Source organism: Apiospora marii (genome assembly GCF_038362585.1).
Source record: "Apiospora marii strain CBS 49790 chromosome Unknown utg000003l_segment0_segment0, whole genome shotgun sequence".
Taxonomy (NCBI): Eukaryota; Fungi; Ascomycota; class Sordariomycetes; order Amphisphaeriales; family Apiosporaceae; genus Apiospora; species Apiospora marii.
Window position 1 is genome coordinate 998780 of NW_027117374.1, and position 22116 is coordinate 1020895.

The following is a 22116-nucleotide window of genomic DNA, read 5'->3' on the forward strand; positions in this document are numbered from 1 at the left end:
TGGTTGCTTTGCAATGAGCGATGGTTGAGATGCAGTGAGCGATGGTTGCGATGAAGTGAGTGATGGCTGGGACAAAGTGCGAGAAGCTTGCGATGAGGTGTGCGGATCTGAGGTGGGAGAAAGCGTTGTTAAAGGTTGGGATTTATTTACAAGTCACAGAGCAGCCAAAGGCATTTAAAGGAAACCCAAATGCCCGAAGAAGCATTGAATACAAGTCAAGTGGGCCGGAGTGTGAATTGAGGAACCAGCACCTACCTACAGCTTGAACTCAGGGAGCTGAACTGGTAGAGGTTCTTGATGGTAACCCACTATGCTTGAGAACAACTTGCCTATAGTGAGCTGCCTATCGATAATGCACGCAACTAAGACTAGCAGGTGATTCGTCATCAGTGAAACGCCTACAGCTTCAGTGGTCTGTACCTTAGGCAGTTCCTGTGGCCTAGTACATCGTTGTGAAGGACTGACGCCAAGCCAAATTATGACAATCTAAGCAACTCACTTTAAATAACTTAATTATATAATGAATCTAATGGGAATAAGAGGATCCAAGGGGTGGCCTACGAAGCCATAGTTACTCCGTCATATTCCTGCAAGATCTTTTGGTATCGTCATAAGTGAGGAGGTTATAAGTGGTTAGATCCTGCCCTATTCACTTTTCTTCGCTATTGAGTTTTCCTCCATGTGGTCGTGTTGGCAATCAAAACCGTTCATATCACAACCCTCCATTCCGGCTTGTTACTGGCTGCAGCTTGACATAACACTGAAGTGGCGCCCTGAGAAGCCTCTCGTGGGCCAAAGGGCTGTTAAGCTCGTCTGGAACTGGGAGGAACTTGAACTTTAGAGTGACGACGCATATCATTACACGAAGCTCCATCATAGCAAGCCGCCGTCCTATCAAGTGAGGCGAATGAGTCAGTCAGTCCATCTGTTTTCTGTAGCCTCAAATCGAAATGATCGTTTCCCCAAACAGCAAACAGAAAACAAAAAGATAGCAGTAGGCAAGCCAAAAAGGACGACAACTTACCAAAGCAACCCCTAGTCCCACCACTAAAGCTCAGCCGCGGCAACACGTCCTGATCAAACACATCCCCACCGCGCTCGTCCGTCTTGAGCCAGCGCTCGGGCCTGAAACGATCCAGCTCCTGGGCGGCGGGGTGGTGAACCCAGTCGTTCTTAGCCTCGCGACTAGATGGGCTGCGCACGTCGTCGGGCACGGGGACCGGCTTCCACCGCACGTTGAGGCTGAGCAGGACCTGGGTGCCCTTGGGGATCGGCCGGCCCAGGATCTCGGTGTCGGTTTTCGCAACGCGGATGCCGCGCGACGCCGTCGAGGCACAGCGAAGGGTCTCTTCCATCACGGCGTTCAGGTAGGGAATTTCGGCGGCGAGGATGCTTGCACAGTCGGGCAGATCGTGGTTGCCGCCGGTATCACTGCTGCCACTGCCGAGCCCGGACTGGAGGGCGTGACGGAGCTTTGTCTGGGCTTCTTGGTTGTTGGTCATGTATTTCACGAACCACTGCAAAGTGTGAGAAGTAGTGTCATGTCCCTAAGGTTACCAATCAATCATTATTGACAGTTAGTGTGTGTTACTCTTTCGGCGCAGGATCATGTGTCACTCACAGCAAATATCATCAAGAGCAACTCATCCTTCAAGTCGTCATTCGTCGCCGGATCCGGCAACACCTGGCCCGACTTCTGCGCCGCCAGCAGGCTACGACGGAGGACAAGGTCCATAAGGCACGAGTCGTACTGCTCCCCATGGTCCTCGTCATCTGCCGCAGTACCCTCATGCCGCAACACGCTCTGCAGTCGTGCCGCCGCATCAGACAGCAGCCGGCCTGTCTCCCTGTCCTTCAGCGCGACGTAGTCCCGGAACCTGCGTGACCGTTTGATACGCCACCGACTCAGCGCCGGCCACAGTGAAGAGCCCCACTGGTCCCAGAGGAAGTTGACGAAGTCCACCGTCTGGGCGACCATGGCGCCCCTAGATTGCGTCACGGATGAACCCATGCACACTGCTTTGGTCTGCCCAACGAACAGGTCAAGACGCTCTCCGAATATGGCGGCCCAGATGGCATCGAGTGCGGCAAGCGAGAAGTCCTTGCTTACATCCAATGCCGATGTTGCAGTGAAGAGCTTCTTTTCGTTAAGCTCATCAGAAACGACACTACCTGCACCAATCCGCGCCTCCCACAACCCCGTCAAATCCCGCGCCGCCCCGTACACATGTGGCCTCACGACCCGACGTAGAAACTGAGGATGCATCGTATCCCGCCAAGCCGCACGCTGGCTTTTCCACTGCGTATTGGTCGGGTTCGCCAAAGTAGCCCGCGGAGACGCCGTAGGCGGTCGACTTGTCGAAGTCGCGGCTACGGCGCATCAGCAGGTCGTGGACCTCGCGCGGGTCGTCGACCACGACCAGCGGCCGGCTGAAGGGATTCATGAAGAGCTGGTGCACGGGGGACTGCAAGTCCAGGGACCGGGACATCAGGGGCGACATCCACTTGTGGAGGCGGGCGTAGACGGCCTCGACCGCCGGCTGGTCGCCGCGCCAGCGCTGGGCCGACTCGGGGTCGTACGCGATGCCGGGGAGGGGCTGGGGATAGAAGACATATTTGGCTAAGCGGTAGAGGAGGAGGGAGGAGCAGGGCCGCTCCGGCGCCAAGGATCGTGTGGTGTTCCATGGTAAAGTCAATGGTCTCTGTTTTGGAGGTTGGGTTTGTTAGGTTTCTACTAAATCACATTTAAGTTCTACTTGGAAGCAGAAATATGTTTCTGCTGTCCCTACATATGCAGGAGCATGTCCACGTTGGTTGCTGGCTCTGAAGGCCGCTGGGACAGTTAGGGCCGGCAGGTGTCAGCTTTCTTCAAGCCGAGGCTACATGATGTGTTGGGGTCTGGAGTAATTGTACTTGCGTCAGCGTTGCAACATTCTCCATTCACTCTACGTGACTGGCTAGATGCAGGTTTGGAGGTTGTGCATGTCAAACGTGCAATTTTTCTGTATCTGGAAATAAACCCCGATCTAGTACCAACCACTTACTCAGCGCCACACCACGTCGGAGAGTTGATCAATTGCCGTCCACGAAAGCTTGTTCTGATGCAAGTAGATGACCGGTATCGGCACTTGACACCCCCTTAGACTCCTTGTCCGATCACATCATCCCACAACCCACATGCAGGGGGTGCCGTATGCAATAATACGAAGTAGTGCTGCATATCTGCAACGATTGAAAGCCGCACAGCAGCGTCATCGAGTTACTTCAACGCAACCACCTCTTGAGCGTTGGTGTCCGTAAAAGGGTTGTCCCTTTTGTCACTGTACCGAATAAACACCACACCGACCCTCGAAAACACCTCTGCCTCCTCTGTGCCGGGCGTCAGCACCAGGCATCGCGCAACCCACAATCCCGACGCTATGCGGACGCGCTGCATCTGGACCACCGCCAACGTCTGGTCGTCCCCGGGCATTTCGCAGTCGGGGAACCAAGGATACGTCTCATCTAGATCTCCGCCCCATTCCTTCGCTTTGCTCTTCGGATCATCCGGGTCAAGTTGCAGCGCATCGTCCTCGTCGAGGAGAAACTTCCTACGCCAGGTCTTGATTCTCATAGTCGCGGGCACCACGCCCTGGTCGATGGCCACGTCGGCCTGCCACTCGATTTCACCGCCCGAGGGCAGGTAAGAGCATCGACCCTCCACCGAGGCCCAGGTCCAGGTGGGCATCTTGTTCTCGAGCCGGCCAATGAGATCCGTCGCCGAGTTGGCGTCGTCTCTGGAGCGATACCAGAGCGCCATGCCCGGCAGGTCGTAATCCCACAGACCCAGGATACATCGCAGTTTCGCCTGGGAGCGTCGCTCGATCTCCTTGATGAGCCCGGTGGCGGCGATGATCTTGTCTGTCGAATGCGTGAGCTGGCAGCTCGAGTACGCTTTCAGGATGCCGATCCAGTGATCCTTCCATGTTATCACCGAGGCGTTTCGTGTCGCGTCCCAGCCAGTCTGCTTCAGGGAGTCAGTACTCCCCACCTCCAAGCGCTGCAGCCATGTCTTCTTGTTCGATTCGTCGTCTTGCTCAATGTTGCAATAGTGAGACTCTGATGCTTGGGCGCAGCGGCACTCCCAGTAGATGCCGTTGGCCCCGTACAGCAGCGTGCGCGGGGCCGAGTAGCGCTCCTGTACGACCCAAGCCCTCGAGTGAAGCGGCGATGCGCCGTATCCTGATGTATTCACCTCCACTTCCCACAGTCTTCCGGGGTTCCAGGAATAGACAGACACGTCCAGCTCTTCGGAAACGCAAGGCCGGAGGCGGAGCGGATTGCGTGCCTCTGTGAAGCAACCCTCGTGGCTACCGGACGACTTCAGCGCCGCAATGGTCAGCACCGAGTTGTTGTAGACGAGCGCCATGATCTCGGCCTGGTCCTTCCAGTCGTCTGTGGAGTTCTGGATGATGCAGAGCGAATCGATCCACAGGAACTGGTAGCCAAGCTTCCTCGTTACCAAAACGGCGTCTTGAAAAGTCTTGGGCAGGTACGATAGTTCGACGCCAGCCCGAAGCTTCGACTCCGTCTTCTCCGTTAGAGTAGGCACGTGGACCAGTCGGGGGTCGCCCCAACAGTGGCTCAACGCGACGTATTGATGACCGGCAGCGGCGGTCGAGTCGACGAGGCGGATGGTATCGCCCAGCTGAAGCAAGCGCCGGGGCCGCACTACTCGAGCCGCGTCGTCATTTTCGGCGCACAGTCTGTGTTCCTCCAGGCACCTGTCTAGCCATGTCTTCGCTACCTTGAAAGTATCTTCATCCCCAGTGCTTCTGCCCAAGCTCAATGCAGTGATCGGAGTAAGGCCCGAAGGCGAGGATCCTGCACGGTCATTCGTAAAGACGGGAAGACTGTACCCCCGCAAGCTGCCATTAGCGGAACACTCGACGGTGATGGTGAGCAGGGCATTTGGATCGATAGCCGGAAGAAGAACGAACGCCACCTTCCAGCCGCGCATGCGGTCGGCGTCGACTATGTCGTGCGGCCGAGTCCAAGTGGAGGCCTCGAAGAGAGCGCAGCCATGGCAACCCAGCTGGGCCGACCCGCACAGCTGGCCGAAGTCGTATGCAGTCTCGATAAAGTCCGAGCCCTGGGCCCCGGGCTGGCGGTGCTGGTCGATGGCGAGCGTCAGCAGCTCCCGGCAGGCGGGGCAGAGGACGTGGGGCTCGTAGCAAAATGCATTGTCGTTTTCAGCGGCTGGCGGCTGCTGCCCGACAGCATGGGGCCCGAATGGGAGTGCCTCGAGAGTTCGCATTGCGCAGAAAGTTATTTAGGGATTTTCGCAATAATTGGTCCCTTTTCGAAGATCGCCTCAGCGTTGAAGTTGGATTAAACTCAAATCTCACCATAAGCTGCCCCGCTGTCAGCCAGCCAAGAGTCACATCGCCCAGCCCGCACTCCTCAAAAAGGATTCACACCCCCGTCCCTTTCGAAACTAGGTCACCCGATTTCAAGCCTGCACATAACCAGAAACCCGCAATGGATTTTTATGAATTCGAATTGCAAGTTGTTCTACTGTCTACCCTGCTATGTAATCCCAATCACCCCGCTGTCATGCCATCAAAACGATGCAGGCATATTTGTGTATCCTGCCGCCCCGTTCCCCGCCAAATCGCTGTTCAAAACGATGCATCTAATATCTGTCTTTCTCAAAACCCTCACACGACCCTCTCGACAAATGCCCGAAACCCCTGAGCTAGCTCCTGATCTCCGGCTAGTGCCGCATAGTCGGCGCAGCGATGATACCTAACAACGGGCAAGCGTCATGATTAGTAAAAGTATCGATTGCCCCAACGCTTGCCCATAAGCCGCGGCTGGGAACACTTACACCTCGTCCAGGGCTTTTCCCGTAATCTGCGTGCCTCTGAGCAAATGAACGACCGAAGTGGCGATCCCCAATGCCACCTTGGCATCCAGCTCCGACATTCCCCCCTCGTACTCGTCCAGCTGTTTGTTGAAATGCAGCAAAGTCAGCCGGTGCGAGTCGTGCAGTGTCGTGTCGTCCCCCTCACAGGCCGGGCAGTCGCACACGAAGCCGTAGGGCGCCAGCAGGAGGCGGCGCTCCCGGGCCGGCGCCAGCAGTTCCGTGTAGGGAATGGTGATCTCCTCGCCTTGTTCGATGTCGCGCACCGCCGTGATCACCATGGTCTCGTCCTCGCTCTACGTGAACTGCGCGCTCGGCATGCACGAGTGGTTGAGCCGCGAGCAGGTCCGGAACACGCCCAGGTCGCCGGCGCCGGCCCCCAGCTCGAGGGCGTTGGTGCGGAAGCGCATCAGGGTCCGCTCCATCGTCGCCGACATGAGGGGGATCTGGGCCCGGTTGTTCTCCGTCAGGATCTCGGGGCTGTAGGCCAGGGCGTCGTAGACGGCCTTTTCGTGCGCGGGCAGCTGCTGGCGCTTGTGCTGCACCACGGTCTGCCACGGGGGTCCTGACTGGGCGATGCTGCCGTCTCTCCGTAATTTGGGCTGCACGTCTTCCCAAACCAGGCTGAAGAGGGGCTTCTCTTCGATGATGATGCTGCTGCGGCGGATGCCGGCTTTGGCGATGACGCTGACGCCCTTGTCGGCGGTCTCGGTCAGGGTGTACCGGCGCGGCGATCCGGGTGCGGGCATAGACATGATGAGATATTCCGTGTTTTCGGCTGACCAAAAGAGAGTAATGTAGTTCTGACCACTGTTCAATGCAATGCTGAGCACTCTCGAAAAGACATGAAGTTGATGGTTTGTCGAAGATAAACAAGCTAGGACATGCGGAGTGTCGTTTTTTGGAATGAAGTAAATACTAAGAGAGCACTAAGATTCGAAATGCCCCTTCCCTTCCTGACTTTTCTTTTTGGACCCCGCGCAGCTTCCAAAACTCGATGCAATATCTGTGACTCCCCGCACCCATGACCTTGTGAAACATTGAGATATACTTGTCGGTAGCCCTTCTTACCATTGACTGCCGCTACTCCCGCTTTTTGCACTATTTCCGCGTTCGATCACCGTCACACGGCCATTGTGCTTCGAGGCAAGCAGCTGTTGCCGTTCGACAAAGGCACTCTGCACTCTGCCTGTCCCTTTGCGAAACCGCACCTTCACATCCTGTGCCACCGCCCCGAGCTCGGCACTGGTGTGAAGTCTGCCATTATTACTCGGGCCAGCCTCCGCCACAGTCGACAATTGATCAAAAACAGCGGCCTGCGACAACGCCATCGGCCCCTCCACGTCGGGCAGCTCCCCCCGCGGCCCCGCGAAGCGCGCCTTGTAGAACAGCAGCGGCAGCGGGTCGCTCTTCCAGACGGCCTCCTCGCGCCAGCGCCCGACGCTGCGCAGGACCATGTGCAGGACCATGAGGATCTCGAGCCCGAGCAAGGCGCAGGGCAGGACCAGCCAGGCCCAGTCGATGCGCGTGTAGGCGACCTGGCGCAGCGCCGTGCCGTCGACGCGGTCCGTCGTGCCCGGGCTGCGCAGGAAGCCCAGCCGGATCTGGTTCGTCGTGGCGCCCGCGATGGCGGCGAAGCGGTCGGTGATTTTGGGGACGGTGGCGTCCATTTGCTCCCAGAACTGGGCGAGCCACCTATTGTAACGGGGTTGGTTGTTAATATGTATGCATGACGACTTGGATGTCATGTAAGTATATAGGGATACGGTTCAAGGAAGTACTTACCAGAGGTTGCCGCAGTCGATGTCGATACCACTTTTAAACCCGTGCGCGCAGGTGCCGTTCATAAAGTTGATATAGGTCCCCCTCATCAACACATACGCCCAAGACTCCATGCGCGTGATGCATCCCTCGTTCGCCATCTGCGTCGGGTAGTTCGGCCACCCCTCGGCAGAGTAGAGCCGCACCGCGTGGGCCCCTGGAGCCTGCTCGGTATTGACGAGCGAGTATGTCCGGCCGTTGACCTGGCAGACGGGCTGGATGGCCGCGAGGCTCTTGTTGTGGGGCCCGGCGACCTCGAGTTCGGTGGCCACCGTGATCTGATCGAGCGCGGTGGGGTCGTAGCCCACCGTGATGTCGGGGACCAAAGGGGTGCTGTCCACGACGGCCTCGGACAAGGCGCCCTCTCGAACGCTGGCGGCATACGAGCGTACGCAAGGGTACAGGGAACAGCTGACGGCAACTGGGGTATAGCTGTTGTTACCGTCGGGCCCCGTGAAGTTGCGCATGGTCAAGACTGTGGTATTGACGAGGACCCAGGTGCTTAAGGTCCTAGTCTCTGAGTCCATGATCCTTTCGGCCCAGCTCAGGTCGCCTGCAAGGACGTGTGCCGGACCCGAGAAGACGGACAACCAGGTGGCGCCATCGCCGAGGACGACTTTTTGGCCGTTGGGAAGATTGTAAGTGGTCGAGCCGTTCCACATGGCCGCCCGTTGCGTCGAATTCCGGACCAGGGGCCCGACGTCGGTGCAGGCACTGCAGACGCCGATAGATGTGTGGGTAATGCCTTGGGTGGGCCACAAGACGGGGAAGGTACAGTTGCCCGTCGGACACGCTGCAGAGACGACCGAGTCTTTGCTGCCGGGGTTGGCAATGGCGTTGAGCATGATACTTTGGTTGCCGGGGTTGAAGCTCCAGATGCCGCAGTTGGGGTTGCCCATGGTCTGGTAGTAAGCCGTGGAAGCGTTCACCGAATTGGAACGTGCCAGAGATGCCGTGCCCAGCCCCAAAGGCATATCCCGATAGGCCGTCCCAATAGCCTGTTGCGCAAACGGGCCGATCGACAGCGAAGGCAGGATGATGATCAGCGGCATGAGGATGAGCGGCTGCCGAAACAACACGACCGGGGAGGAGCTTCAGGGCCCCCCACGGACCCCGGCTCGCCCACTCGAAGGACCGGATCTGGAGGATGGGTCGTCCTGCCGGGGGCGCCGACCAGAACCAAATCCATTTCTGCTGACTGATGACCTCGGCTGCCGTGGTGGCCAGGCAGGCCCGGAAAAGGGTGGAGAGGATGTTGATGAGCGAGTTGAGGGTGATCCTGAATCTCCATTCCTCCTGTGACACGCCATTGACGTAGGCCATGGTGGTGGCAATCGCGGCCAGAAGACTCGACGAGATAAGGCATAGAGCGATCTCCTGGGTCCAGGGTTGAACTGCATTTTTCCAGACGCCGCCGGAAGGCCTAATTGCTGTTTGCTTCATCCTGATTCTCCTTTATATCAATCCGTTTTTCGAATTTTGTTGTTTCGACATCGACTATCATGGAAACAGATCGAGATTTCGGCATGCATATAACCAACACATGTTTAGTAGTTATGTCATTTACAATTGTATCTAAGGGTCCTACATCCATTCATTGTCTGGCTGAGCCACATAATAACAGGGAAGAACAGAACCGCAGGCCCTTCAGCCACTTGTCAGCGCTACAGACGTGAAGGGGCAAAGCGACTGCCTCCGGGTACCATCTAGTGTCTCAGCACGCGGACACTCAGGGTCCTGCACCGTCTAATCAAACCCAATTGCCGAGGCTTACCCTTGTCTACTGACGACCGAGCTTGCGCGTGGCGCGGTCCAGACCAGAGGACCTCAGCAAAGAACCGAACTAGCCAATCTCCACTTCGGCCGCCATCCAGGAGGGAGCGCACCAGGAGGCGTCCCCCCTTCGGCAGGAAAGGTAAAACTAGCCGATGGTCCCGGTCGGTATGTTATGTATAATCCTATCTTTAGACCAACAGTCTACGGAGGATTTGCTGCGGGTGCTTCCATACCTTTAGGGGGATGAGCCCTGTCCGCCACATGGCCGTGTCGCGACATCAAATAAAATAAACAATACACCTTCGCCGCCATTTTCATTGCCGTCACTGCTTCCAACCCAGCAACCAACCCCAAATAGATGGATTAAGGTACGTAACTACGGTCGTGGCCCTGTACAGCCCACGTAGGCTGCGGTCAATCAACATTGCCGTCGTGGTCCAGCAACACTTCCACCGCGGCCCGCCGGCCCGGCTTCTTCGTCAGTTCCACGGGCCGTCCGCAAGTAAAACCTATTTATAATTACTTCCTACCTGAATTCAAACCCTGAGCAAGGTTTGCACCCCGCGGCCATTGATCATGGTAGCTGCACCAGCTTAAGGGTCTTCTACTGGCCGTCAATACAAGTCGAGGTAGTAGCATTCGGTTTCTTATGACCTAAAAATAACTACGAGGACCGCGGCATGGAGAGATTTCCGCAGACTATCAGTTAGTGCACAAGCGGGCGAGACGCAATCCTCACTCAGGACATCAACATGATGTGGTGTCACTGTCTCAAGCGACTTCACTTTTCGTCCCAAACGAAGAGACAAACATTTCCGAACTGGTGATATTCATATCTAGTTGAGGTATACCACTGGATCCCCAGCAAATCCTGAAGCTTTACCTTCTTGTAGAAACATTACTGGTTGACTAAATTGATTCTCAGTCATTACCAGCTTATGTTTGTGTTCTTAAACAGCTTCATCCCATCTCATAGGTATCTTCAGCCCCAAACCAATACGTTGAATTGCTGAAGTCACAGCCTCATTCCAATCTCTCGCTCATCTTAACCATGAGCGCAGAGCCAAACTCCGAATAGGCCTGGAGAGTTGGCTGAAATTTGTCGCACTTCGCCAAGTCCTCCACGATGCAGGCGCAGTAGTGAACCATCATCAAACGCAGCTTGTCTCCGTCGAGAGTGTTCTCAAACACAAGCTCGGCCAGTGACAAGATGTCGGCCATGCGGCTAGGGTAAAGGTTGAAGCTATTCAGGGTGGTATAAAGCTTGTGCATTGACAGCTTACCAAGGGGGCTGATGTCGTACTTGTCTGCCAGTATGTAGAGGTTGGCATGACAGGAGAAGACTGCGCTGTAGTCTTCGCATCCCTCCTTGTTGGGCCTTGGCTTGAAAGTGCTGCTGGCTATCTTCCAGTCGACACTTGTGGTGAAGCCTTTAGCCATGGTAGCACCTTTAGAAGCAATGCAGCACTTCGAACACCCCTTGTCGATTTGGGTGCCACAGCTGTTACAATACCGCGGGTTGAAGTATTGGCTGCACTTGGCACAATAGCTTGAGGTGGTAGAGATTGTAGAATTACAGCCTATGGGACATGCTGTAGAGTCTTTGACCTTGTCCTGGATACAGTAAGGCTTGCTATCGGGCTTGTTGGTCTTGCTGGTGCTAGAAGCTGAAGATGCTCCGGTCTGGATGTTTGACGCGTCGAGTAGGATGTCAGGATCCGCCGTCACATAATCGTCTGTGTAGGCCCACTGGACAAAACGGACAAAAGTATGTTTGTCAACGTCGTCCCAGACAACGCGGCTCTCTTTGGCCTCCTTCATATCGCCGTCGAGGAGTGCTCGAAGAGGTCTCGAGAGTCGGGTGAGGACATCGGCATGGACCACATACTGCGTTTTGTTCGGCCCGACCACAAAGGTGATGGCTCGCGAGCGTAGAATGCTTATTCAAGTGTGTTAGCTAAGAGGTCATGGAAAGAAAGGCTATACCTCGAGTTTCTATAGTCCGTCATAAAACGCCATGTAACAGATAAAAGCAAGAACCAAGCGTTGGGCAAAGCACGAGAATATGGGTGAAGGCTTGGTCGATGGCAGAGGCAGGACATGGAGATATGAGGGTGGTGATACATACCTGTCGAATGGCGGAGACATGTTCGTCGGCTTTGTCGATTCAAGAGGAGTTTCTTCTGTCTGTGTGGCGGTAGATGAGGAGAGTTCGTTTCCCCGATTGAAGGCTGCGGTTGGTGTTGCCTTTCTCTTCTTTTTTGCCATTTGAGTTGGAGATCATAGCAAGTAGTGATGGAGGAATAAACGACTTAAATAGCAACAAAACTCCTCAAGTCTGATAGTTTATGGCTCTCTAGGCATCTACATGTTTTTCAATTGTGCAAGGCAACCAACGATACTGAGACAGATACTGTCTGAGCCCTGAGCTGCTTCCATTCACTCGTTCTTGGGAACATCTGGTTGCCTAACAATGAACTTGACATCCAGTGCGGCCTGGACTTCACGGTGACAAACAAATTCTGAGAATTGCTCGGGCGGGCTATGTGCGTGTATCACCCAGATCTTAGTTACTCAGGGGTTTGCTGAATCTATCCCAAGTTCTCAAACTCCTCAGCAATAATTCTGAATTCTTTGGTGTTCTGTTCAGGCATGAAAAGCAAGCCAATAGCCAAATCTAGTATGAAGTAGCCGGTGCATGCGGTACTTCTTCTAGTGCACCTTGATACTAGATGGAGGCCTTAAGTGTTGAGAATACCTCCTCAGGTGACATACACCATTAGTATGCACTCCAGTATAATAACCCATGTTACTATGCCCTGTCTAGAGACGCAATATGCGTTTGTAAACGTATGATTCCTGAGAACTAAGGCATCTTGAAGGGGTTTGGGCGCGAGGCAGGAGTCCATCTTACTGCCATCTGAAAGGCGTTAACAACAGACACGTCTGGCCGAGGCTTAGTGAATAGTCCTGTCGAATTACACGGCACAGGAGTAAAGAGAACCAAACCTGTGGGGATCAATTGACTTCTACAACTAGTGATGCGCACATTGGGTTCTAGGCTGCTGGTCTTTTCAGCTGGACCGTAGTCTTACCAATCAGCGATGAGACAAGCAATCCAGAAGTCTGCAGATCATGAGGGGTAAAAGACGTAGTCGCGGCTCGTCAGCTTACCTGGAGCATGTCCTAATAAGAAGTCAGCACTTCACCCCAAGAGTTACTCAAAGTCCAGTCGCCAAACCTTCCCAGTTCAAACACAATTCGGTATATCACACTGGTCATGCCAAACTCACCTATGCGTCGCCGTCTAATCATAATTTTCACCCGCTTCTTCTTGACGCCAATTTTAGCCGCCATCATATTCTTCTTATCACGGCTATGGCCAGATAGCGACGAGTCCACATCGCCCGACGAGGCCTCGACCGATTTCAGCACTATTCCAGGACCGACCGTGCTGTTCTGGATAGTCTGTCTTGCCCTCAACGCCATGGCCGAACCGTCCGGGTCCATCAGCGGGTCCGGGTACGAACCCCACTGGCTCTTGCGCATGTCGCCCCTCGTGGCGCTGTTTTGAAGGCCTCCATATGACCGCCACTTTTATCCTGTCGTTCCGCCGACGAGGTCGATCCTACCGCCTCGCCACCGCCGGGGCTTTGCTCCCCCGTCTGGCGCCGGGAAACAACGGTCTCCTGGCCGTAATCGAGGCGCACAAAGCCCTCGCCGTCATCGACGAGCTCCGTCTCGCCGCCTGCAGGGTTGGGCGCGTCATCCCTCGTGAACACGGCGATCGAATTGACGATGATGGTGTGCTTTACCTAGACGGCGAACGATCTGGAGATGCGATACCGGCTGATGACATCCCACCTCCCAATATACGCAAGGCTCGGGACGTTGTGGAGGCGCTGGTGTTTCGAAATCTCACCATCTCAGATCTCTTCGGGGTGTTCGCATGTCGCCCGCATCCTCATCGCGGCGACATTTCTACCGGCGACTTGGATAGATTGCTTGGCCGCGCAACGGAGACGGAATTGCTGATAGGGCAACTCATAGTGTCTGCGGACAGTCCAGGGCAGAAAGAACAAATACGCCGGGCCATGCTACCTTTCCGGTCGAGTGTGTACGCTACGAAAGCGTGCCTCGAGAACCTAGTGAGAGCTCACGACGTCGGGAAGGCTCGGGTCGCGCTCCAGGATATCACCGCCACGACAGGCCTCCGATGGTTCGGATTCAGTTTGGGCGTCCTGCCGCAGGTCATCAAACTGTTTGGGAGCTCCGGGATCCCAAGAGTCCAGGCCTGCGGCGCCATGTATCTTTTTTCCTGGATCGTGTTCGAGGTCTTGGTCGTCTCAGCAAAGGTGTGCCGGCTGGATCAGTCCGACGACCTGTGGCTTGCCCCGGAACAACAGGAATATGCCCAGAAGCGAGACGACGACGCTGAGGCATCGCTATCGACCAACAGAACGGTAGCAGAGCTGCCCCCGGGCTCAGTGGTGTGGAACACTGCTGCGTTATCGGCAAAACAGAGAACGGTGTTATACCGGACAGCTTGGCAGGATCGATCAATTGACACTGAATTTGTCAAGTTTCAAATGCTGAGTGCATTTGGCGGTGCCGGGCTCCTATTTCACATCTCGACTTTGACTTATCTCATGAATGGCACTGGGCCACTCGACAATTCAGATGCCGCAGGGTCATTGGGCAGATACCTGGCAAGAACCGCCTCTCTTGTGATAATCCCCGTGTGGATCAACAACATGGATCTTGTCAAGGATTTCCCCATTGGGTTCTCTCTCATTGCCCCCTTCCTCATCATGTCTTTCTTGGCGGTCTGTAAAATGTCGATCCACGTCTTTTTCGCCCGAATTAATGGGCGTGACGATAGACTGGCGGCGGCAAAGTGCATACTCGTCTTTACTGGCGCGTCTCTATTTTTTCGTCTCCACATCGGGGGAATGCGCGTCAGGAAGAGTATGAAGCATAAGTTGTCGACTGCGCTGAGGGTGGTCGTAACTTGTTTCCCAGTATTTTATTATTGTCTGGTTCGATACGAGGAACAGGGTACCAAGCTTCTGAGCTGGGCAGAGTGGCTTGGGTGAATGCAGGCCTCGTCTAATTGCAATAGGAGCTGAGTCGTTCGCTCATAGACAGACCAAGTGCAGCATCTCTGTCTGATAGCGTTTGATCTTCGCTTCCTGGTAAGCCGTGCCTAAGCGACATGCAAGTCCAAATCGTGCATATCATGATAAAGATACTGCACACGTACCTGCAAACAGTATAGGGCCTGTCTAAACTACGAACCACCCCGGCTGTACAAACAAGAGCTATGTAAACGGATCTGGTAGCAAACGGAGACTCGGCGTATGTTTTTGCTGTGCGCTTTACTGCCTACATATATGCTTAAGTGAGACCCTAAACGGGGATGCAGTCCACTATTCTCTAGTCAGGGTCAATGAGACCAAGTTCGGTGTAGATGGTGAATCTATCGATCCATTATCAAACCCATATGGATTAGTGATCACTCCGTTTGAGCTGTGACGGTCTGTCCTTTCAAAGAATCCATTACCCGTCCGCATCAGAATTGTTTCCTCGTCCTGTCGTGCTTCATCACAGTTCTTGGCAACCAATGTCGCACTAGAATTTGCCATATCTTGCGTTCTTTTGAACCAAAGCACATAAACAAAGTCAAAATTTACGTCGCAAGATGCCCGACCACGGCGACTGGATCGAGCCACCAATAAGTGAGACACTGTGGGAATGGGGCCACGAAAAGCTCACAGTAGAGAAGGGGAAACGCCTAGACGAGAAGAGAAAGTGGAAGATCACTTTCACCATGTGGAGCAGGATTGTCCGCGGGGATGACTTCTTCATGGGAATCGTCGAGTCCAAACTAGCCAAGCCTTGCCAGGTCGTCTTGCTGTCCTTGCTCTCTTGGTACCGCTCGGAATACGACCACCGGGAGCTTACTGACGCGGCTTGGGAAGCCATCCAGAGCTACAGCATGAGCCCGGATGCGCCTTATTAGGAGTGGAAGATGCTTCTCGAAACCAACCTCAAGAATCAGGTGAGGGATTTGGATCGCTCGGATACGTCCTCACTCAAGAGCGATTACCAGGTCACGCACGCTACCCTTTGGATCGAGGAAATGACGCTGCGCCTCAAGCCCTCCGAGTCCTACGGAGAACTCCAGCACTTTCGCCGGCAAGCCCTGGAAGCGGCGCTCGTCCAGCGCTTCTCCTGGTTCATCGTCGAGACTCGCGGGGCGTGCTTTCCGGAGGAATACGGTCACTGTCCGAACCAGGATTCCGACGTCTTGAGGGAGATGGCCCGGCAGGACAGTGTGACCGCCCACGCGAGACTGGATGCTTGCCCTTGGATCAACAATCTGCCCGCTGCCGGCCCTCAATTCCTCTACGACATCGACCAGGCTAGAACGGTCGAGGTTACACAAGGGGTGCCTCCCTACGCCGTCATCCGCCACTCCTGGGGCCGATGGGCAACCGGAGGCAAGGTGCAAGTCCAGGGTGTCGGCTGGTTAGTCCCTCAGAACATACGATTCCGGGTTGAAAGCTTGCCAAGCACCCTCAAAGATCAGAGGCATTCCCGTGGCGTTTTCGGAAACATACGATACGTATGGATCGACCTGTTGTGCATTCCACAAGACGAAGGCTATGCCACGCGATCGGAGGAGATTAAGAAGCAGGCCCAGATATTTCGGGGCGCCACTGTCGGATATGTGTGGATGAACAACGTGACGGAATGGATAGGGGCAGCGTCCGGATTCGAGGAGATCTGCTTGCTTGCCCAGGCGAAGAAGAATTCAATCAGCTTCCAGTTCAGCACCAACGCCTGTGATGCCCTCTGGGTAGTTCAGTCAGAGTCGAGAGACATGGGAAAGGATATGCAGCTCTTTGGGGAGTTTCAAGGACCATATGACAATCCCAACATGATCAACGACACCCTCCAACCTGGAATGCAGACTCGGGTGATCAACGGTTGGTTCTCGTCCCTGTGGACCTTACAGGAGTACGGACTCCGGCCGGACATGCAGATCTTGGACTCAAGGTGGAAACCGTTGGCTGTTTGCTAAGGAATGTCCAATGGCCTGAAAGTCACCGTCGGCGCCTTGGGTTGCCTTGCACGCATCTTGGATGAGGAAGCCCTGGACCTCACGGCCAGGATCGCGCAACCCGACCCAAACGACAAACACGCGACGGCATCAAAGAGCTTGGAGACTGTACTGCAGTACTCCCGCCTGGGTTCCCTGCAGACAACCCAGCGATCGGCCTTCTTGTGTGCCTCGGGAAGTCGTGGCGGTTTGGGCGAGCAGTACGAGTCGATGATGTCCGTCACCGGCGCAACTGGGTGGTTTCGCCAATGTAACAATGGCTATGACCCGGTCGGGCTCCAAGAGCAACTCAAGCACAAGGTATTCGGCCAATGGCCGATAGAGTTCATCTGGGATCTTCGATGGCAGGAAGGCGCGTCTTTCTTCTCCGTGACCGACGTCGAGATGCCGAGTTTCTGGGCCATCTTTGATAACCAGTTCGCGGCGAAGTTGAGCCAGCTGAATCCGTGGACTCTTACGCTGGAGACCTTTCGAGAGTTGCTGCCACAAGACCCAAGTTACAACATCGTGGGCACCCTGCTCCCGATAGACTTTACTGCGTGGTCCTGTCGGAAGGAAGTGCGCGAGACCTGCCCACTACGATCACTCGACTATCAGAGCGTGGGCAGGTACTGGACCTTCAACAAAGAAGGGCTGGTGGATATTGGTCGGGCCGGCATCTTCGCCTCGTCAGATACCCTTGGTTACAAGGCCGACCCCGACCGTCCACTGCGAGTCCACCTCAAACCTTTCGCGACGAACAATGTCTTCAGCATGACCACACGCACGGAGGAAGTAGAGCTGCGCGAGTACCTTAACAACAATCTATCATAGTGGCCCTATCGCAAGTACGCCCTCATCCTCAAGACCAGCGGCGATATGAGGGGCACGCCTCTCGGCGTAGGCGTCATCCTTGCCGAGCTGCCGTCGGCGAGACCACGCGGGAAGAAGGGCAAGTCGAAAGCGAAGTCGAAAGCAAAACCCGACGACAGCCCCAGACGCTTTGGACGGCTGCAGACTTTCCAATTCGCGGATCACCAACCTTGGCATGAATACACCGTCAAGTGCGAGGATATCGCAATACAGGATCTGAAGCCAGTCTGGGTGGTCTACTGAGTCGAACATTGCGTACTTGATACGGATCGTGCTTGTTCTTGCGTCCCTTGCAGGGAGGATTGATATGATGTGAAGAAAGAGAAAAAGAAGAAGAAGAGAAGAGGATGACTCAATAGTAGTTAGAATCTACCTGCAGCATCAGACTGAGCCCAATAAAGCTGCTTTACTCAGTGTCGTGTAGTGTTTTGATATTATTACCACTCTGTCTAGTCAGTTGCTAAACCGCCAGACACCATATCATGTCTAATCAAAATACCGACTGTCCCGTAAGCCTGATCCGCCACAACTTCGTCTCGTTGAGCACAAACACCGTCCCATTGGGCGCGAACCCAAAGTTCGCCACGCCGCCTTCCACCAACACTTGCCCAATCAGCGTCCCCGCCCGGTTCCAGACCGCGAGCCCGGACCCGATGCCACTCCAGACATTGCCCTGGCTATCAACGCGGATCCCGTCCGGGATCCCCTTGGGCGCGTACGCAAACACCCGCCGATTAGTCAGGAACGGCCCGTCCGCCACGTCGAAGGCGTAGATGGTCGCCGGGCCCGCCCCTTCGGGCGCCTCGGACCCGCCCGTGTCCGTGATATAGAGAGTGCGGAACTCCCCGTCGAACGCCAGCCCGTTGGGCCGCGAGAAGCCGTCGGCCACGACCCGCGTGCTGTTGGTGGCCGGGTCGAAGCGGTACACCTGGTTGGGCAGCGCGGGCGCGTCGCGCAGGCCCTGCAGGTGGCCGTAGTCCGGGTCCGTGAACCAGAGGGAGCCGCCATCGCGGGTGTTGACGGCCACGTCGTTGAGCGAGTTGAAGGGCTTGCCGTAGAAATCCGTCACGAGCGGGACGGAGACATTGGGGTTGCCCGCCGGGTCCGGGATGGTGAAGAGGCCGCCGCTCGCCGTCTTGGAGCCCTGCGAGGTGAAGACGAGGCCGGAGGGTCCGTAGAGGGCGCCGCCGTTGGGGAGGACGACTTGGGACGTGTCCATGGGGTTCAGGGCGATGCTGGATAGGTCGCCCGACATGACGTTGGTCACGGCGTGCAGCAGGATGGTCTGGTCGCTCGTTGCTGGGTCCGACGCCACCTTGATCCGGTTCGAGCTGACGTACAGGCTACCGTTGAGGAAAACGCCCGCCTCGTGGAAGAGAGGCTGGGTCGCATTCTGGATGAGCTCGATTGAGGGCGTCTGGCCAATGATGGCGGAGAAGTCGTTGGCGATGACCGAGAAGTTGGCCAGGTCCGGGTTGGACAGCGTGGGCGCGAATTGCGCGGCGGCGAACGGCGCGGACGCCAGCGCCACTACCTTGGTGGTTCTCATGCTGGGCGAAGATCTTCGGAAAAATGCTGCACGAAGCGGAGGCGAGCGGGGGATGGCACACCCAAACAATCACGTCGTGAAGAAACCTTGGGCATCGTTGGCTTTTGTACTCCCAGTCAGCCGCGCTTGTGGTTTCCAGGGGTTTTAGCTCGAGTCAGGTTCGGCTTGGCACTGGCCCCCATCTCACTTTGCACCCGCCCACAATGTGACACAATCTGATCTTGGGTTACCGAGGATATGGAAACATTTTCTTCTAAGTAGGCTTTGATATGTTTCGAGCACCCTGGGCTATCGCGCAAGATGTTGATTGGCTGACGCCAATTGACTTTCTGTGTCGCCGGCAGATGGTGGGACGATGACCGAAGCCAGCTGGAAATGACGCCAAGGGCTTGGCAACGATCACAATATCCACCGCTCCGACAGTCCCGCCCCGGAGTTAGGCCGCTAAATCACCTGTGTATAGCATCTAGTCCCTGAGGTATCCTCTTTCGGGCTTACCTACAAGGGACCATCCTCTTGATTTACCGAATGGAGCAGGTGCACTGTGATCTATGCGTTTCGCTATGAAACCCCATGCACTCGCACTTTTTCCTACGTAATACGACAAAATGTGGAAGATTATGTACAGTATCTGTATTCATGACTAGCTGCATTTTTGCTTTCTGAATTACAACATTGCTCAAAACTTTTGAGACAGTCTTCTAACGTTTCGCGGACTCTGTGTTATCTCGAATATTCCCGGGATGACCAGGAGCTCACATTTGCTTGTCCGAAAGAAAAGATGTCATTACAACGAAATGCGGTGTTGATCAATAATCTTGCAACAATATGGCGCTATGTCATCCGTGGTCTGAACAATATGGATTTTCGAATAACAGTGTTACGGTACAGTCTAGTTGAACAGAAAAATCGATTGTTGGTATTGAAAATGCTACCTTAGATCAAAGAGAAAACCCCATAAAAGAAAATATCATACGAAAACTGCAAACAGGCACAAGACCCTAATTACTTAGCCAAGTACCCTCGATCTGATGTTCCAGCCCCGGTGCTACTGCATCAGTTACGGGATCGTCAGCCGCCGTGGCGTCCAGATGATTGAGTATTTCACTGGCGGAATCTCCAGACTCGACACCTCTAGTCTGAATTTCTAAGCTGCTGAAAGACAGAGAAGCCAAACCCTCGAGATGCTCAGCAACGTGTGTAGAAATCGCGTCCAAATTGCTCTGCGATGATGCACCTTTGCATTCACCCATCCCATGCTCCTGAAAAGGGGGTTGGCTGCCTTCGTCATGTGTCAAGGAAAAGTCTGCTGTGCTTGTCTTCGAAGGTACTGACTCATTGCACAGAGGGCAAATGCCTTCATGACGAGGCTGAGTTTGAAAGCTACCTTCCATTCTCAGAGCAATTTGCTCAGTATCATGGAGACCATGGCAAGTTCGGATGTGCTCTTCAAGCTCATGACGGTACTCGAAGTTGACATCGCAAGTGCACAATGTACAATGCCAATCAGCGATTGCGTGGATGGTTTGTGGCCATTGGGGACTGTGTGTGTTTTCCATGTGATTGCGCCATTCTTGGGCAGTCCTGAAGTGGGGGCTTGGATACTTGCACTGCTCAGAAATGCATACGTATGGCTTTAGGCATTCCAGCCTGGAAGGCCTTTGATGGGTTAGTGCCTTACACGAGGATATATGGGTTGGGTAGAGTAGACCAGACTTACTTCCATTCCCCATGTTCTCCATCGGGTTGTGTCTGCATGTCAAGGAGCCGCTGCCTTCTGTCGATTATAGACGTGGCAAGTTGGTCTGCAAGAGGCTGACGTATGCTTGGACATAAGCTTTTGATGTGTTGGCTTGTGGCCAGCTTGGTGAGATAGCTCTGGTCATCTGCAGTCTCAGAGTCCGTTGGCTGTTGGAGGAGAGAATCTGCATCGCTCGGGAACGGTGCCCGTTGGATTGTAACAGCTAGGGTGTTAAGCGTCTCTACACCAGTGGATATCTCCCTCAAGGCGGCCTCGCTCGCCGGTGATAAACTGGGATCACGGCTTCGAGTGGTGTAGAAATACTGAAGTAGATTGGGAATTAACGATGGTGATTGGCACTCTGCGTCCACGACTATTGATTCTAGTTAACAAATCCGATGTCGCTATCCAACAGACAACGCCCATGCTTACTTTTTCTGAGGTTTGTTTCGATCGACTGCAATGATCGCAGGATTTCTGCATATAAGTCTGGTTCGTTTTGTAAGCGGGTGTCCAGTCGTGGCTCGACTTTCACGCCCACGGAGCCATCCCAGAACTGGAAGCGCCTCAAACAATCAAGGATGAGCTCTACGCTCCTATCTCCCTGGACAGCGGTCCTCTCAGATACAGTCTCCAATATTTGTTTGAAAAGATCTTGACATAATTGCGACTTGCCCAAAATCGGACTTCGGATATTATCCAGGTCTGCCATCTAGGTTGTGTCGTTGATGAAGCTTCAGTGCTGCTCAAGAAGAGAAAAAGAAAAGTGAAGTGGGGTTGGAATGACTGAAGAAGTTACCTACAACCAACGAGTGCAATGCAGGCCAATAATCAACTCTATCTACCAGATGTGCACACCCTCAGCGGTCAGCTCCGTTCAGGCACTCAACTATGAGACAATCAATTTAGCCCCATAAAGTCAAGGGTAAACGGAAATCCGAATTTCAGCCCATAGCGTCCGTTCAGCTATGAGACAGGCCAGCCTGAGCGGACGGTTAACGGTCTCATATCATTTGATAAATAAACGTGCCCCTGCCGCTCGGCCATCTCAACCGAACTTTAGCAGCGAAACCGGCAAAACGGTGCCAGTCCAAGCTTTTATACATTCGCCATGAGCACATGCCACTGACCACCAGTTCATCATTTAATTTAGCTCCGAGACAGGGGATCCGGAGTCTTGTCCCGAGAATGACACGCACGGGCGTTCTATCTTTGGAGAAGCTTTACCCCCCATCGAGCAATTGCACATCATAAGGAAACGTTCTACATCAAGTCAGGCAATGGTCGCTGCTGTAATACACTTCTATCATATTCTGCAGGCGCTGCTGAACATGGCGAGCTTGACG

The 22116-nt window shown here is 54.6% G+C and overlaps 14 protein-coding genes across 14 annotated transcripts; 6 read left to right on the forward strand and 8 right to left on the reverse strand.

Moving 5' to 3' along the window:
• Window positions 1-712: 712 nt before the first annotated feature.
• On the reverse strand, window positions 713-2803 carry PG985_003794 (uncharacterized protein; the record flags this gene model as incomplete). The annotated part of the gene is made up of 5 exons (XM_066823563.1): window positions 713-891; window positions 1025-1517; window positions 1622-2254; window positions 2301-2700; window positions 2790-2803. The coding sequence occupies 5 exons, from the start codon at window positions 2801-2803 to the stop codon at window positions 713-715; spliced, it is 1719 nt and encodes a 572-aa protein (XP_066686723.1).
• Window positions 2804-3259: 456 nt separating this feature from the next.
• PG985_003795 (uncharacterized protein) lies at window positions 3260-5296 on the reverse strand (the record flags this gene model as incomplete). The annotated part of the gene is made up of 1 exon (XM_066823564.1): window positions 3260-5296. One exon carries the CDS (start codon window positions 5294-5296, stop codon window positions 3260-3262), a length of 2037 nt encoding a protein of 678 aa, XP_066686724.1.
• Window positions 5297-5699: 403 nt separating this feature from the next.
• On the reverse strand, window positions 5700-6186 carry PG985_003796 (uncharacterized protein; the record flags this gene model as incomplete). The annotated part of the gene is made up of 2 exons (XM_066823565.1): window positions 5700-5787; window positions 5870-6186. The coding sequence occupies 2 exons, from the start codon at window positions 6184-6186 to the stop codon at window positions 5700-5702; spliced, it is 405 nt and encodes a 134-aa protein (XP_066686725.1).
• Window positions 6187-6201: 15 nt separating this feature from the next.
• On the reverse strand, window positions 6202-6660 carry PG985_003797 (uncharacterized protein; the record flags this gene model as incomplete). The annotated part of the gene is made up of 1 exon (XM_066823566.1): window positions 6202-6660. The coding sequence occupies one exon, from the start codon at window positions 6658-6660 to the stop codon at window positions 6202-6204; it is 459 nt and encodes a 152-aa protein (XP_066686726.1).
• Window positions 6661-6972: 312 nt separating this feature from the next.
• PG985_003798 (uncharacterized protein) lies at window positions 6973-9169 on the reverse strand (the record flags this gene model as incomplete). The annotated part of the gene is made up of 3 exons (XM_066823567.1): window positions 6973-7600; window positions 7691-8724; window positions 8804-9169. The coding sequence occupies 3 exons, from the start codon at window positions 9167-9169 to the stop codon at window positions 6973-6975; spliced, it is 2028 nt and encodes a 675-aa protein (XP_066686727.1).
• A 1356-nt stretch (window positions 9170-10525) lies between these two features.
• Window positions 10526-11650, reverse strand: PG985_003799 (uncharacterized protein; the record flags this gene model as incomplete). The annotated part of the gene is made up of 2 exons (XM_066823568.1): window positions 10526-11441; window positions 11631-11650. 2 exons carry the CDS (start codon window positions 11648-11650, stop codon window positions 10526-10528), a joined length of 936 nt encoding a protein of 311 aa, XP_066686728.1.
• A 1147-nt stretch (window positions 11651-12797) lies between these two features.
• Window positions 12798-13076, forward strand: PG985_003800 (uncharacterized protein; the record flags this gene model as incomplete). The annotated part of the gene is made up of 1 exon (XM_066823569.1): window positions 12798-13076. One exon carries the CDS (start codon window positions 12798-12800, stop codon window positions 13074-13076), a length of 279 nt encoding a protein of 92 aa, XP_066686729.1.
• Window positions 13077-13086: 10 nt separating this feature from the next.
• On the forward strand, window positions 13087-14598 carry PG985_003801 (uncharacterized protein; the record flags this gene model as incomplete). The annotated part of the gene is made up of 1 exon (XM_066823570.1): window positions 13087-14598. One exon carries the CDS (start codon window positions 13087-13089, stop codon window positions 14596-14598), a length of 1512 nt encoding a protein of 503 aa, XP_066686730.1.
• A 605-nt stretch (window positions 14599-15203) lies between these two features.
• Window positions 15204-15524, forward strand: PG985_003802 (uncharacterized protein; the record flags this gene model as incomplete). The annotated part of the gene is made up of 1 exon (XM_066823571.1): window positions 15204-15524. One exon carries the CDS (start codon window positions 15204-15206, stop codon window positions 15522-15524), a length of 321 nt encoding a protein of 106 aa, XP_066686731.1.
• A 9-nt stretch (window positions 15525-15533) lies between these two features.
• PG985_003803 (uncharacterized protein) lies at window positions 15534-16589 on the forward strand (the record flags this gene model as incomplete). The annotated part of the gene is made up of 1 exon (XM_066823572.1): window positions 15534-16589. One exon carries the CDS (start codon window positions 15534-15536, stop codon window positions 16587-16589), a length of 1056 nt encoding a protein of 351 aa, XP_066686732.1.
• A 249-nt stretch (window positions 16590-16838) lies between these two features.
• On the forward strand, window positions 16839-17441 carry PG985_003804 (uncharacterized protein; the record flags this gene model as incomplete). Its single annotated transcript, XM_066823573.1, has 1 exon — window positions 16839-17441. The coding sequence occupies one exon, from the start codon at window positions 16839-16841 to the stop codon at window positions 17439-17441; it is 603 nt and encodes a 200-aa protein (XP_066686733.1).
• Window positions 17442-17486: 45 nt separating this feature from the next.
• On the forward strand, window positions 17487-17723 carry PG985_003805 (uncharacterized protein; the record flags this gene model as incomplete). Its single annotated transcript, XM_066823574.1, has 1 exon — window positions 17487-17723. The coding sequence occupies one exon, from the start codon at window positions 17487-17489 to the stop codon at window positions 17721-17723; it is 237 nt and encodes a 78-aa protein (XP_066686734.1).
• Window positions 17724-17970: 247 nt separating this feature from the next.
• PG985_003806 (uncharacterized protein) lies at window positions 17971-19029 on the reverse strand (the record flags this gene model as incomplete). The annotated part of the gene is made up of 1 exon (XM_066823575.1): window positions 17971-19029. One exon carries the CDS (start codon window positions 19027-19029, stop codon window positions 17971-17973), a length of 1059 nt encoding a protein of 352 aa, XP_066686735.1.
• Window positions 19030-20030: 1001 nt separating this feature from the next.
• Window positions 20031-21482, reverse strand: PG985_003807 (uncharacterized protein; the record flags this gene model as incomplete). Its single annotated transcript, XM_066823576.1, has 3 exons — window positions 20031-20688; window positions 20750-21143; window positions 21203-21482. The coding sequence occupies 3 exons, from the start codon at window positions 21480-21482 to the stop codon at window positions 20031-20033; spliced, it is 1332 nt and encodes a 443-aa protein (XP_066686736.1).
• Between the last annotated feature and the right edge of the window lie 634 nt (window positions 21483-22116).